This window comes from Narcine bancroftii, chromosome 5, assembly GCF_036971445.1.
Source record: "Narcine bancroftii isolate sNarBan1 chromosome 5, sNarBan1.hap1, whole genome shotgun sequence".
Classification (NCBI taxonomy): domain Eukaryota; kingdom Metazoa; phylum Chordata; class Chondrichthyes; order Torpediniformes; family Narcinidae; genus Narcine; species Narcine bancroftii.
In genome coordinates this window covers 105,750,441-105,765,771 of record NC_091473.1, presented here as the reverse complement: position 1 = coordinate 105,765,771, position 15,331 = coordinate 105,750,441, and the positions used below count along the sequence as shown (strand labels likewise).

The following is a 15,331-nucleotide window of genomic DNA, read 5'->3' as shown; positions in this document are numbered from 1 at the left end:
CCCGAGCTCCGGTACTCAGCAGTTAAAAAAGAGGCCTAAGATATAGTGGAAGCTGTGTGCTATTGGAGTTACTACCTGGCCAGAAAACTGCCACCCTGCTGACTGACCAAAGTGTAGTTGCTTTTATGTTTAACAACAAACAGCAGGAAAAATTAAGAATGACAAGATCCTGAGGTGGAGAATTGAGCTATCCATCTACAACCACAAGATCAACGAGCCTCCTGATCCATTGTACTGGGGAACATTCTCCAGCTGGATCATCTCCAAGTCCTCCACAACAACCTCTGCCACCCCAGAATCACCAGGCTCTACCAATTTGTTAGAGCCCGCAGCCTCCCCTACTCGGTTGAAGACAACAGGGAGTTGACACACAACTGCCCGGTCTGCGCCGAGTGGAAACCCCAGTTCTACCAGCCGGAACAAATCCACCTTTATCAAAGCCACCCACCCACCCACCCCTTCGAGTGGCTGAGTATGGACTTTAAGGGAACCCTCCCATCCACCAACAGGAATGTATACTTCCTTAACATTGTGGATGAATATTCCTACTTCCCCATTCTCTGCCCAGATATTACCAAGTCATGGTCATAAAGGTGCTTCACGGCATCTTCACTCTGTTCGGGTACCCCTGCTATATCCATAGTGACCAGGGTCCTCCTTTATGAATGAGGAGCTGCGCCAATACCTGTTGGCCAAGGGCATAGCCACGAGTAGATGGGCTATAGTCCATGGGTTATAACCCCTAGGGAAACAGACAGGGTGAGATGGAAAATTCCACTATTTAGAGAGTGGTTCTCTTAATTAAAAGGACTACCCACCTCCCCATAGTAAGACACCCTCCCCGACACACTCCACACCACTAGGTCCCTTCTCTGTATGGCCACGAACGAAACACCACATGAAAGGCTCTATTTCTTCCCCAGGAAATCAGCATCCAGAACTACACTACTGGCTGAACCCTGGGCCTGTGCTGCTCCAAAGGCACATCAAATACCACAAAACTGGTCGATAAGGTCCACCTCCTCCATACCAACCCACAATACGCCTACTTGGAGTATCAGGATGGTTGACAGGACACTGTCCCCATTTGGGACTTGGTGTATGCAGGAGACCCCTCAACCAACTGGCCAATCCCTCCCCCGGTAACCCCAACCAACTGGCTCCACTATCGGCATATGATTTTGCACCACAAACTCCAACCGACTTGAAGAGCACCAAAGTACCAACACCCCTTCAGTCACCGCCTGCTGTATAAGACATCATCCGGGAACCACCAGTTGTACCATAGCAGAGCCTGTGACAGTCGCAGCAACAAATGAAACCACCGGACAGGCTGAACCTGTAAGGAACTTTGGAACTGCAACAAATGCTAAATCATGTGCATAGATGTATGCATGTGCTGTATGGGCTGGCCTACCCCCTGAACCTGTGACTCTTCCCTCCAGATATCCCCATAAAGGTTGTTACACCCAAACCCCTCCCTCAGTACCTGCCTTGGAACCGGGCCAGCGACATGCAAGCGGTGCTGACTATTAATCAGGATTCTCTGTCTGATTGCTGTTGATTGGAAGTACAAGGTGGTAGTTTCTTATTAGGCCACAGTAAGTCCTTGAAACCTTCTTTTGGACATGCTCAGCTCATGTTCTGCTCAGTGCCTGGTAAGTTGACGCCATTCAAAAGGGGGAAGAGAAATGTAGTGGTAGTCAGGAATATTTTAGTTAGGGTAATAGACAAACTTCTCTGTCGCAGGCATAGATCATCCCAAAAGCTGTGTTGCCATCATAGTGCCCTTGTTCATAGAATACTAAAGTACAGTGTAGGCCCTTCGGCCCTATATGTGCTGACCCATAAATTCTTTAAATAAAAAGTATAAGCCCTCCCTACCCCACAACCCTTTATTTTTCTTACATCCATGTGCCTGTATTAGAATCTCTGAAATACCCCTAATGTTTCATCCTCCACCTTCATCTCTGGCAAGGCATTTCAGACACCCACAACTCTCTGTGTGAAAATCGATGTCTCCCTAAACTTTCTTCCCTTCACTTTGTACTTCTGTCTACTGGCATTTGCCATTCCTACCCTGGAAAACAGATACCGCACACGTGACCTAGGTACCAAATTAAAAAGAACCAAAAAGGTGGTAATCTCTGGATCACTACCCGAGCCACGTACAAATTGGCATGGGACTGGATGGTTTAGAGTTTGTCATATGTGTACAGGAAAGTTTTCTACATCAATATGTAGAGGTACCAGCTAGAGAAGGTCCAATGCTTGATCTTTTCGGGAACCAGGCAGATCAGGTTGCAGAAGTATGTGTAGTATCATTAGTTTCAAGTTAATTTTTGGAGGATACATCTTGTCCTCAAGTTGAAGTTCTGAATTGGCCAAAGAGGAAGGATCTCAGAAGAGTCAACTGAAATAAGATATTTTCTGGCAAGAATGCACCCAGCAGGTTGAAGGCTTTCAAGGATGAAATTTTGAGAGAGCAGAGATTGCATATTCTTACCAGGAATAAAGCAAAGTTAACAGACGTAGGGAAATCAAGGGATATTGGAGAGTTGGTTAAGAAAAGGAGGGGGTTATATATGTGGTGTAGACAACAAGGAGGAAATGACCTAGTTGCAGAGTATAGAAAATGTCAGAGAATGCCTAAGAAGGAAATTAGGAAAGCAAAAAGAAGACGAAGGTGCTTTGACAGATAATGAGAAGGAAAATCCAAAGGGTTTCTACAAGTATATTAAAAGTAAAGGGATAGTAAGGTACAAAATTGGACCCCTAGAAAAATAGAGTGGTCAACAATGCGTGGAGCCTCGTGAAATGTGGAGACCTTAAATTTTTTTTTGTATCGGTATTTACACAGGAAATTGGTATAGTGAATAAGGATGGAGGGGAAACAAATAGAAGTGTCATGGAACATATGGAGTTTAAGGAGAAGGAGGTGCTTGCTGCCTTGCAACGAATACAGGCAGACAAATCTCCTGGTCAGGATATGATATTCTGCCACACCTTGAGAGCCCCTGGTGGATATATTCAAAACGTTCTTAGTCACGAGGGAAGTGCCGGAGGATTGGAGGGTGGTTCATGTTGTCCCACAGTTTAAGAAGGGCTCCAAGAGTAAACCAGACAATTATAGGCCAGTGAGCCTGACATCAGTAGTATGTAAATTATTTGAAGGATTTCTGAGATAGGATGTATAGTTATTTGGACTGTCATCAGCTGATTAAGGTTAGTCAGCATGGTAGATGGTGTTTAACAAATCCTGTAGAGTTTTTTGACAAAGTTACCAATAAGGTTGATGAGGGAAAGGCTTATGATGTTGTCTATATGGACTTTAGTAAGGCATTTGACAATATTCCACATGAGATGTTGGTTCAAAAGGCTAGGACACTAGGTATACCTAGAGAGGTTGCAAACTGGATTCAAAATTGGCTTGGTGGAAAATAGAGTGGTGGTAGATGGTTGCTTCTCAGACTGGAGGTTTGTGTCAAGTGATATGCCTCAGGGATCTGTGTTGGACCATTATTGTTTTTTTAAATCTATATAAATGACAAATGGTGAATTGGATCAGCAAGTTTGCTGATGACACCAAGATAGGAGGAGTTGTGGACTATGAGGAAGATTCTTAAAGCTTGCAGAGGGATCTGGACCAGCTGGGAAAATGGGCCAGTAAATGACTGATGGAAATTAATGCAGATAAATGTGAGGTGTTGCACTTTGGAAGAGCGAATTAGGGCAGGATGTACACAGTAAATGGTAGGCCATTGAGGAGTGCGGAGGAGCAAAGAGATCTGGGAATACATAAACATCATCCCCTGAAGATGGCGTCACATGTGGACAGGGTTGCAAAGAATGATTTATAAAGGCTAAAATGCCAAAACCTAAGTATTGAGTGTAGAAGTTGGAATGTTATGTTAAAGTTATTCAAGTCATTAGTGAGGGCACACTTAGAATATTGTGTGCCATTCTGGTCGCCCAGCAGCAGGAAAGATATCAATAAGATTGAAAGAGTGCAGAGATGATTTACTAAGATGCCGCTGGGTCTTCAGTAGTTGAGTTACCAGGAAAGATTAAACAGGTTAGAATTATACTCCTTGGAATGAAGAAGGTTGAAGGGAGACTTGATAAGAGGATTATAAGGGGTATAGACAGAAAAGATGAGTAATGTTATGCGGCCAGAGGACCCCAAAACCCAACAGCAATAGAAATTCACCAAGACAAATGTTTACTTAAACAAAAGTTGCTTTTAATTATCTTTAAACATGAAAACAGGATCAAACTCTAACTTATTACTATTAACTTAACCCCATTCTAATTCTAAGCACACGTGTATAAGTTCAGAAAATTTATTTGATTCACAGTCCAATCTCACCTCACTTCTCCAAGTTCAATGGTATCAGGCAATTCTTATATTGTGCACAGAATTTAACATTTATGAATCTTCACTAGGCTTTGGTGCTTGAAAGGTAAATGGTTACTGCTCAGGAAGGTTCTTGTCTGTTTCAGAGAGAGATTTGTTGCTCGTTGGACACCCACAACTGATTCCTTCTGAACAGTCACTTCAGTGTCTTGCTGAAGAAACTTGCCCCATCAGGGTTTTCCAGATGATAACCTCTTTCTTTTAGGTCACCACAGAGTTCCTTTTTTTTCCCCCCTTATTTCAAGTGAAACATTATGCAGCCAACCATCTCCTCTTGTAGGGATCACAAAGGCTTTGAATAGGCTGACCTAAGAACTCACAACCCGTCTTCAAAATGGGGTTTTTCCACAAGCTTGCCAGTTTGTAATTTTCCAGTTCCAGCTGATGCTGCTGAACTGTAGAACTGAATTCTCTCTCTCTCACACTCAGAGAAAATCACATGACCCTCTTAGAACAGCAAAGTGCACTCAGGCATTGACCCAATCTTCTGAGATTGTTCATCTGTTGTTTTCTAAAACAATAATCCATTACTCCACAGCATATCCAATTAACATCTACTTGTGAAGTCCTTATAGGCATTCTTCAAAGTTTTTGAAAAGGCACTTGTAGCCTGGACTGTCTGGCTTGAGCAGAGCTCTGGCATTTTAAAGAGATCTGTTTTGAAGTATTTGTATCAGTGTGTGACCCAAATAAAAAACTTGACACAATTTATCTCCTTTAAAACATATAAAATATAACATAATCTGTCACAGTAGGATGTTTCCACTTACATTTGGGAAGATAAATACAAGAAGTCATAAGCTTTAGGCTGAAAGGGGAGAGGTGAGAGGTACAAAGGGAACATTAAGGGAAAGTTTTTCACTCAGAGTGGTAGGAGTGTGGAATGAGCCTGATGTAGTGAATGCAGATTCAATCTTGAGTTTTAAAAACAAATTGGATAAATACATGGATAGGAGAGGTTTGGTGGGCTATGGAATGAGAGCAAGTCAGTGGGACTAGCTAGTTTTATTGGTTGGCACAGATTAGAAATATTAAATGGCTTGTTTTTCTGTGCTGTAACATTCTATGGTTTTATAAGTCAAGAAGATTAGAGAGTTAAATGTGTGGCTCAAGGATTGGGGTGGGAGAAATAGGTTCAAGAAATGTGTTCCAATTTATCAGAAATTGGCACCAATATTTGGGAAGGATGGAACTATTCAAAGAGGACAGGCTCCATCTGAACCGTGGTAGGACCTGTATCGTTGAGAATCACATAACTAGGATTGTGGACAGGGCTTCAAACTAAATAACAGGGATATGGGTTCAACAGATTGAAGGGAGATTGATGAAGTAAAAGAGAAGAGTGTGGATAAAACAAAAACAAACATTAAAGAGAAAAGCAAGGGTAGAGTGGATAAAAGTCAAGTGCAAAAGAAACAAATATTTGAAAAGCACTATGAATATGAGGACACTTTATCTGAATGCCCATAGTATTCAAAACAAGTTCAGTGAAAATAGTGGCACAAATCAGTATAAAGGTACTGATTTAGTGGCCATTACAGAAATGTGGTTGCAGTGTGGTGAGAATTGGGAATTGAATGTCCAAGGATATAAGGTAATACAAAAAGACAGGCAGAGGGTAAGGGAGGTGGGGTAGCTTTTTTAGTTAAGGATGAGATCAGGGAAAAAGTGAGAGATGATGCAAGATCTAAGGAGTAAAATATTGAATCCATCAGGGTAAAGATTAGGAATAGTAAAGGGGAGTTGTCCATAGCTCACCCAATATCATTACAGGGGTGCGGGCAATAAACCAAGCAGTCAGTGGCAAGCAAGGATGGAACAGCAGTTATCATGGAGGGACTTTAACATGCACCTAGTCTGGGTGAATCAAGATGGTTGAGACAACCTTGAGGAGGACTACATAGAATGTATCCATGATAGTTTTCTTGAACAGCATGTTACTGAACCAATAATGGAATATACTATGCAATGATACAGGTAAGATAAGTAATCTTGTAGTTAGGGATCCTCTTGGAAAGAGTGATCACAACATGATTGAGTTTCTCATACAAATGGAGGGTACGGTACACAGGTTCAGTCTAAAACCAGTGTATTATGCCGAAACAAGGCAAACTACAAGAGGATGAGGGAAGAGTTGGCCAGGCTATATGGAGGGTCGGTTGAGGAATAGTGGAAGATTTTCAAACATTTTTCATGGTGCTCAATAAAAAAAAGTATATTCCAGTTAAAAGCAAGGACAATAAGGCCGAGGACAGCCAGCCAGCCTTAGATAACTAAGGAAATAAAGGAAGGCATCAAAATAAAAGCTCGTTCATTCAAAATTGCCAAGAGCAGTGGAAACTAAAAGACTCGGAAAACGTCAAAAAGCAACTGTTACGAGCCCAAAGGACCCCAAAACCCAGCAGCAACAGACATTCACCAAGACAAGTAGTTACTTAAACAACAGTTGTTTTTAATTATCTTTAAACATGAAAACAGAATCAAACTTTAACTTATCACTATTAACTTAACTAACCAAACTTAACCCCCTTCTAATTCTAAGCGCATGTGTATGTAATGTGTGTGTAAATTTAAGAAAAGTTATTTGGTTTAGTTCACAGTTCAATCTCACTTCTCATTCTTCCAAGTTCATTGGTTGCAGGCAATTTTTATACTGTGCACAGCATTTAACATATATAAAGTTGAGCAGGCTTTGGTGTTTGAAAAGTAAATGTTTATCGTTCAGGAAGGTTCTTTGTAGGTTTGCAGAGAGATTTGTTGTTCCAGGATTTCCACAACTGAGGTACCACCATTAGTCACCTCAATGTCTTGCTGATGAAACTTGCCCCATCAGGGTTCTCCAGATGATAACCTCTCTTTCAGGTTATCACAGAGTTCCTTTCTGTTCCACTTATTTAAAGAGAAACATCAGACAGATAGCACTTGCAGCCATCCGCCACTCTGGAGCTTTTATTTCATTTCCAACAAGCTTCTCCTGCTTGTATCAGCTATGACTCTCTCTCTCTCTCTCTTTTACTTGCAAAACCCCCTCCTTCTCTAGCAAACAATAGGAGTTAGTCTTCTGCTCCCATCTGTTATTTTTAGATAAACAAGAACCCAGGAGTGACCTTTGAGTGAGCACTTTGCAGAAAGGTCAGAAGTCTTGTAAAAATGTTCAACACAGTCAACGAGTTTCCAGTCCATTCATTTCCATGATATAATTTAAATTATCACCTACTTGTGAAATGTGCATTCTGAAAGTCACTGAATATGAATTATTCAGTATTTCAAATAAGACCTGTTTTAAAGTGTGTGTGTATGTAACCTTGTCAAATTTTACCAGTTTATCTCCCAAATATTACATCACACAACAAAGAACCACAAAGCAAGCAATAAAGAGGGCAGGTAGACCATGAAAAAAATATTAGCACAAAATATTAAAATGGGCAATAAAAGTTTTTATAATTATATAAACTGCAAAAGGGTGGCTAAAATGAAGGTTGGTCCCTTCGAGGATGAGAAGGGGGAAATTGATATCGGGTAATGAGGAAATGGCTGAGGCTTTGAATGACTATTTTGCGTCAGTTTTCACGGTGGAGGACATGTTGAACATGCCAAAGACAGATGTCATGGATGTGATGGGAGGAGAGGAACTAAAGAAGTAGTGCTGAGCTATCTTGAAGGTCTAAAGGTTGACAAGTCCTCTGGTACTGATGGAATGCATCTCAGGGTACTGAAAGAAATGACTGAAGTTATAGTAGAGGCTTTGGTGATAATTCTCTGGATTCTGGGCAGGTCCAGGCAGATTGAAAGACAGTCAATGTCATGCCACTATTCAAAAAAGAATGAAGGAAAAGGCAAGAACTATAGGCCGGTAAATTTAACATTGGTACTTGGGAAAGTGCTTGAAGCATCATTAAAGAAGAAATAGCAAGGCATCTGGAGCAAAATGGATCTATTTGGCAGATGCAGCATGGATTCAGCAAAGGCAGGTTCTGTTTGACAAACTGGAATTTTTTGAGGATATAATGAACATGGTAGATAGAGGGGAGTAGATGGACGTTGTTTACTTGAACTTTTGAATAGATGCAGCTGAAAAGACATACACAAGGATGAATGGAGTTGGGGGTGATGTATTAGCATGTATAGAGGATTGGTTAACCAATAGAAAGCAGAGTGTTAGGATACAAAAGTGTTTTTCTGGTTGGCAATCAGTGGTGAGTAGGTTGCTGCAGGGGTAAGTGATCGGCCCGCAACTGTTCACAACATACATTAATGATCTGGAAGAGAGGGCAGGATATAGTGTATCTAAGTTGGTTGATGACACTAAATGGAGTGCAAAAACAAACTGAGGATCAGAGGCGAAGAGGGTGAGCAAATTTAAGTTCTTGGGAGTAACCATCTCAGAGGATCTTTCTTGGATGTAACATGCTAATGGCATTGTAAAGAAAGCAGTGAAACACAAAAGTCTGCAGATGCTGTGATTGTAGTAAAACACTGAAAAGCTGGAAAAACTCAGCTGGTCTTTTCAGCATCCATAAAAAGCAAATATTGCCAATGTTTCAGGCCCGAGCCCTTCTTCAAGGAATGAGCCAGAAATTGGAAATCTCAGAATTCAGACAATGTTGGCTGGGGGAGGAATCCAGGCCAACAAAAGGTGTTAATTGGATATAATATGGGATGGTTGTGTGAAAGGAGACAGGGAAAAGACAGAGCTGTGGGAAGGTGACAGGGGAAGAAATATGGGGGGGCAGGGTTTTAAAGAAAGCCAGAAAAGTCAATAATGCCTTCCATTTGGAGGGTGCCCAGTTGAGTTGTTCCGCCAATTTGTGAGTGGTCTCAGTTTGGCAGTGCATGAGACCACGGACAGACATATCAGCAAGGGAATGGGGAATTGAAATGGGAGGCCATTTGGAGATTCAGATGGACAGAGCCAAGGTGCTCAACAAAGTGATCGCCCAGTCTCTGTGATGTAGAGGAGACCCTAATGGAAGCACCGGATACAGTAGATGACCCCCACAGATTCACAAGTGAAATGTTGCTTCACTTGGAAGGACTGTTGGGGCCCAAAATGGTGGTGAGGGAGGAGGTGTGGGCACGTGGAGTATCTCCTGCAGTCACAGGAATAGGTCTCAAGGGGATGAGTGGCGGGGAGAGAGAAGTGAACAAGGAAGTTATAGAGGGAGAGATACCTGAAGAAGGAGGAGAAGGAAATAGGTGTCTAGTGGTGGGATTGTGTAATAGGTGGCAGAAAAGGCTGAGGATTTGTTGGATGAGGAGGCTGATGGAGGAAGGTGAGGATAAGAGAAATCCTATCCTTGTTGTGCATGGGGTGGAGGGGGCCAGAGCAGATGTGTGGGAAATGGAGATGTGCAAGTTAGCGCCGCGTTGATGGTGGTAGAGGGAAAAATCACATTATTTGAAGGAGGAGATCTCTGAATATCTAGCATGGAAATCCTCATCCTGGGTGCAGATGCAATGGAGACGGAGGAATTGAGAGAATGGAATCCTTACAGGGGACATGGGAGAAAGAGGTGTAGTCGAGGTAGCTGTGGGAGTGGGTGGGTTTGTAGAGAAGATGCCTGTCAAGAGTTGGTATCCCAAGATGGAGACAGAGATTGAGTAAAGGAAGTGTTGCTCGAGATGGACCAAGCAAATTTAAGGATGAAGTCAATAAGCTCATATTGGGTACACGAGGCAGCAGCAAAGTAGTAAATGATGTAGTGGAAGAAAAGTTGAGGGGCCTTGCCTAATTTTTCAGCAAGGGAATGGGATGGGGAATTGAAATGGGGTGGCCACTGGGAGATTCATCAAAGCAGGTCAGCATCTCTACTTCCTCAGGAGTTTGCGGAGGTTTGGTAGGACATCAAAACCTTGGAAAATTTCTACAGGTGTATGGTAGAACATGTGTTGACTGGCTGCATAACAGACTAGTGGGGGTCACGCATACACCTGAGCAGAAAGTCCTGCAAAAGATGGTGGACACAGTCTAGAATATCACAGGCAAAACCCTCCCAACTATTGACATCTGCATGGAATGCTGCCTACGGAGACCAGCAGTAATTATCAAGGATTCACATCACCTGGTACTTGCAGCTACCATCAGGAAAGAGGTATAGGTGCCACAAGACTCCAACCATATGGTTCAGGAACTGTTACCCTTCCTTCATCAGTTTCAACAACAAACTCAAAGAGCAACTAATTTAAGGACTCTTACTTTTGCATTTTATTGATATTTTTTCTCTCTAAATTGCACAGTTCAGTTTGTTTTTATTTATTTACATACGTACGTTGAGTCCAGTTTTTTTTGTTGCAATAAGTGGTAATTCTGGCTGGCCTGCAGGAAAAATAATCTCAGGGTTGTATGTGATGTCATGTATGTACTCTGAAAATAAATCTGAGCTTTGGTAAATGTGAGGTTATCCACTTTGGAAGAAAAAAATAGAAGATCAGATTATTATTTAAATGGAATGCAATTGCAGCATGTTGCCATGTAGGACATGGTATTGCTTGCGCATGTATGAAAGGTTGGTTTGCAGATGCAGCAGGCTATCAAGAAGGCAAATGGAATCTAGGCCTTCATTGCTAGAGGGATTGAATTTAGGAGCAGGGAGGTTATGCTACAACTATACAAGGTGCCGGTGAGGCCGCTTCTGCAGTACTGAGTACAGTTCTGGTCTCCTCACTTCAGGAAGGATGTAGTACTGGCTTTGGAAGTGGTGCAGAAAAGGTTCACTAGGTTGATTCCAGAGATGAGGGGGGGCAGGTAGCCCATGAGGAGAGATTGGGGCATCTGGAATTTAGATCAGTGGGGATCTTATAGAAATGTATAAAATTATGAAAGGGATAGATAAGATAGAGGTAGGCAAGTTGTTTCCTTTGGTGGGAGAAGACTAGAACTTAAGGGACATAGACTCAAGATTCAGGTAGTAGATTTAGGATGGAGATAAGAAGGAACTACTTTTCCCAGAGGGTGGTGAATCTATGGAATTTCCTGCCCATTGAAACAGTTGAGGCTACTTCAGTAAACATATTTAAGACAAGGTTGGATAAAATTTTACATAGTAGGTGAATTAAAGAATATGGTGAAAAAGGCAGGTTGGTGGAGATGAGCCTATCAGCAGATCAGACATGATCTCATTGAATAGCAGAGCAGGCTTGATGGGCCAGTGGCCTACTCTTCCTATTCCTTGTGTTCTTTTATACACTGTGGCATTCACAGCATGGCACAAATTTTTCATACAACTGTGCATCATGAAAACAGGCCCTTTGGCTCAATCTCATTTAAAGAGCAATAAAATTCAATCTATAGAATTAAGCATGCTGCTGGAGAGATATTTGGAAACTGACTCATGAGATGAATTAATGGTTTTAAAGATGTCTTCCATGATAGCCGCAGATGGGGGAAATCATAGAAAAGGAAGTATAACATACCACAGGGATCAAGATGGACACTTCCACTGTGGTTGACCAAGTATAATATTTTGGACAGTACCAACGGTGAGGCAAAAGAACAAGATATTTGTGAGATTAAGGAATCAGTGAACAACTACCTCAATTTGAGCTTTAGATTGCAGACAATCAAATGTTAATGTTTTCATAGTTCTATAATTCAATAAGGGACTCTTAAAAATCATTCATATCTTACTACTTTCATTTTAATATATCCACTCCTTCCTTTATTAAAACTTTTGCTCAAAGGTTCATCTGATCTCATGTTTGTTGGTAAGTAATTAATGGACATGTGACGACAATGTGTGGAAACGGAATGACTGATATTACCCAAGTCAGGATGAGTCATAGAACCTAATTCACCCTCGATTACAACACAGGCGTGCAAAGATTGAGCCTCCATGTCTTTCTCCAAAATAAATGCAGATGAATAATAATCATTTGGAACCTCACACTCCTCTATCACTTCACACATTGATGATCTTGTTGATCTTTAAGGGCCGGGCCCGTTTCTTTCCCTAGTTACTTTTTTTTCCCCCATTGAAACACTTCTTGAATTTCTTCTTAATCTCGTCTGCCAAACCCACCTCACACCTCTTCTTTGCTCACCCTCATTTCCCTCAGTGAATTCCAAAATCCTTTATACTTCTCATGGGATTCATTTGATTTCACTAGCATATGCCTCATTTTCTTGACCACATCCTCCATATATTTATCCACCAGTTTCTCTAATATGAATATGTTGATGCATAACTCTTCATATTTCTCCTTTAAAAGCCTTTCAGCTGCCAAATGCCCATTTATCTGAAATCAGCATCTCCCAATCAATCTTTGTAGGTTCCTGTATTATGCCGTCAAAATTTGCCTTGCGCCAATTTAGGACTTCATTCTAAGCACAAATTGAAGAAAATCACTGAGCAATTTTTCACCACCAAGTTAACATGGGTAAAGTACAGCAGGTCATAGGTAAAGTACAGCAGGTCATCACTTGTTGATATGCTCTTGTAAAGTGCTACTTTAAGTGAAATGACTTCAAACGGAACCATTTTACAATAGGCTCAATGATAAAAACAAAAGTTAAGTTTCCATGGTTTATTTCTGGTCACAAAAACATCACCAAACTTCTAAATAATGGCCCAAAACACTTCTAATATCATTGAAATAAATGTGTGCTAGACAGATATTTAAGAAAGATCAATTTTGGCAAAGCAGTGAGTGCTGGCAGTCGTGGTGGTTTGTGGCTGGTATGGGGAGGGAAACTACTGGTATCCCGCAATGATTATCATCACTGCAGAAGGGCAGAGAGGCAGCCTGGTCATCATCATCACAGAAAGTGAGGGTGGGAATCTTGCAAGTAATTCCTGAGGGACCTGGTGCTGCCAGTGTGTGGGACAGAAGCACAGAAACAGCTGATGGGAGAGCGAGCAAGTGTGGGCAGAATGGAGGCCAGCATCATAGATGGTCTGCTGCACAGCAGTTTGGTTCAAACCCAAACAATAACAAAATGCAGTGCAGTATTTTATTTTCTATTTTCATCAACATTATAACGAAACAATGTTGAACGAAATTACCTTATTCAAGGACTTACTGTTGAAGTGTTTTAATACAAAACAGTCAACCAGTTTACCTATCTCGGCTGCACCATTTCATCAGATGCAAGGATCGACAACGAGATAGACAACAGACTCACCAAGGCAAATAGCGCCTTTGGAAGACTACACAAAAGAGTCTGGAAAAACAACCAACTGAAAAACCTCACAAAGATAAGCGTATACAGAGCCGTTGTCATACCCACACTCCTGTTCGGCTCCGAATCATGGGTCCTCTACCGGCATCACCTATGGCTCCTAGAATGCTTCCACCGGCGTTGTCTCCGCTCCATCCTCAACATTCATTGGAGTGCCTTCATCCCTAACATCGAAGTACTCGAGATGGCAGAGGCCGACAGCATCGAGTCCATGCTGCTGAAGATCCAGCTGCGATGGGTGGGTCACGTCTCCAGAATGGAGGACCATCGCCTTCCCAAGATCGTGTTATATGGCGAGCTCTCCACTGGCCACCGTGACAGAGGTGCACCAAAGAAAAGGTACAAGGACTGCTTAAAGAAATCTCTTGGTGCCTGCCACATTGACCACCGCCAGTGGGCTGATATCGCCTCAAACCGTGCATCTTGGCGCCTCACAGTTCGACGGGCAGCAACCTCCTTTGAAGAAGACCGCAGAGCCCACCTCACTGACAAAAGACAAAGGAGGAAAAACCCAACACCCAACCTCAACCAACCAATTTTCCCCTGCAACCGCTGCAACCGTGTTTGCCTGTCCCGCATCGGACTTGTCAGCCACAAACGAGCCTGCAGCTGACGTGGCCATTTACCCCCTCTATAAATCTTCGTCCACGAAGCCAAGCCAAAGAAAAAAAGAGATATCAATTTTAAAATATTTTATCATTTTTAGAATGAAGTCTGCAGTGCTCAAATCAATTGTATCAGATAATAAAACACTGTTTGAGGTCAATAACTATGAACAATGCTACATGCATACCATTTGCTGAAGGGGATTTTCTGACCATGGGTGACAGCTTTAGATGGGTGGTACTGATTCAGCTCCTTGCTACACATTTCTTAAGACTTCTATTTCTACTCAGAGACAAATCAATATCAGCCATTTCACGCTGCAGCCCAAAGTAAAATTTACCCTGTGCGATTTAACGTTTAGACAAGCCAATGTTGTCATAATGTTTTGTGACTTTAGCTCGTAAATCAATACCTCAAAAAAAAACTGCATCTTACCTTTATGGTTTTGGTCTGAAGTCTAAGTCCATTTAAAGTGTTAATTGCTTTTTCTGCATCCTTTGGATCGACATAGTTCACGAAACCATATCCCAAACTTTGCCCTATTTAAGAGGAATTGTAGATGGCCAAGCTTTAGTTTCTGAAAAATGAAGTATTAAAACACTGCAACTCTTCAAGAACAACTTTTGCTGTTTTAAAATCTTATGTTTCCAACCACCATCCCGCACCCCAACTAATAAGTTCCTCTTAACTGTGACCAAATTAAGATTAACTTTATAATGAATGATTAAAAACAAACATTACTTATCTACAAATAAAAATTAAACTTGTACTAAAATATATGAAGCAATGTCAACAAAAAATATTTTAAGTGAAATCCAAGAATACTTAGATTATCAAATAACATTTTTTCATTCATACCTTCTAAAAACATTTGTAACATAGAAGATCATATGACTTAAAAAAACCTCACTTTTAACAGACTATTAAATGAATACAGGATGGCATTAGTCCTAGAGCTGATGGGTTTATTTAAGAACAAATAGAGGCAAGAATTTCCCCTTGAACCTGCTCCGCCATTTAATAAGATTATGGCTGATCTGGCTATGGACTCAGTTCCATCTGCCTGCCTTTTCTCTGTAATGGCCTACTATGCAATGAATCTTAAATACATTTAATGAGGCAGCCTTGAC

The 15,331-nt window shown here is 41.5% G+C and overlaps 1 protein-coding gene across 10 annotated transcripts in view; it reads right to left on the bottom strand.

Moving 5' to 3' along the window:
* The window catches only part of elavl4 (ELAV like neuron-specific RNA binding protein 4), a 149,293-nt gene that overhangs the window by 46,966 nt on the left and 86,996 nt on the right, over positions 1-15,331 (bottom strand). For all 10 annotated transcript variants that reach the window (XM_069938580.1, XM_069938576.1, XM_069938579.1 and 7 more), the window contains exon 3: positions 14,637-14,740. In XM_069938580.1, coding sequence (XP_069794681.1) covers positions 14,637-14,740 — 104 coding nt within the window. The remainder of the gene's footprint in view (positions 1-14,636; positions 14,741-15,331) is intronic.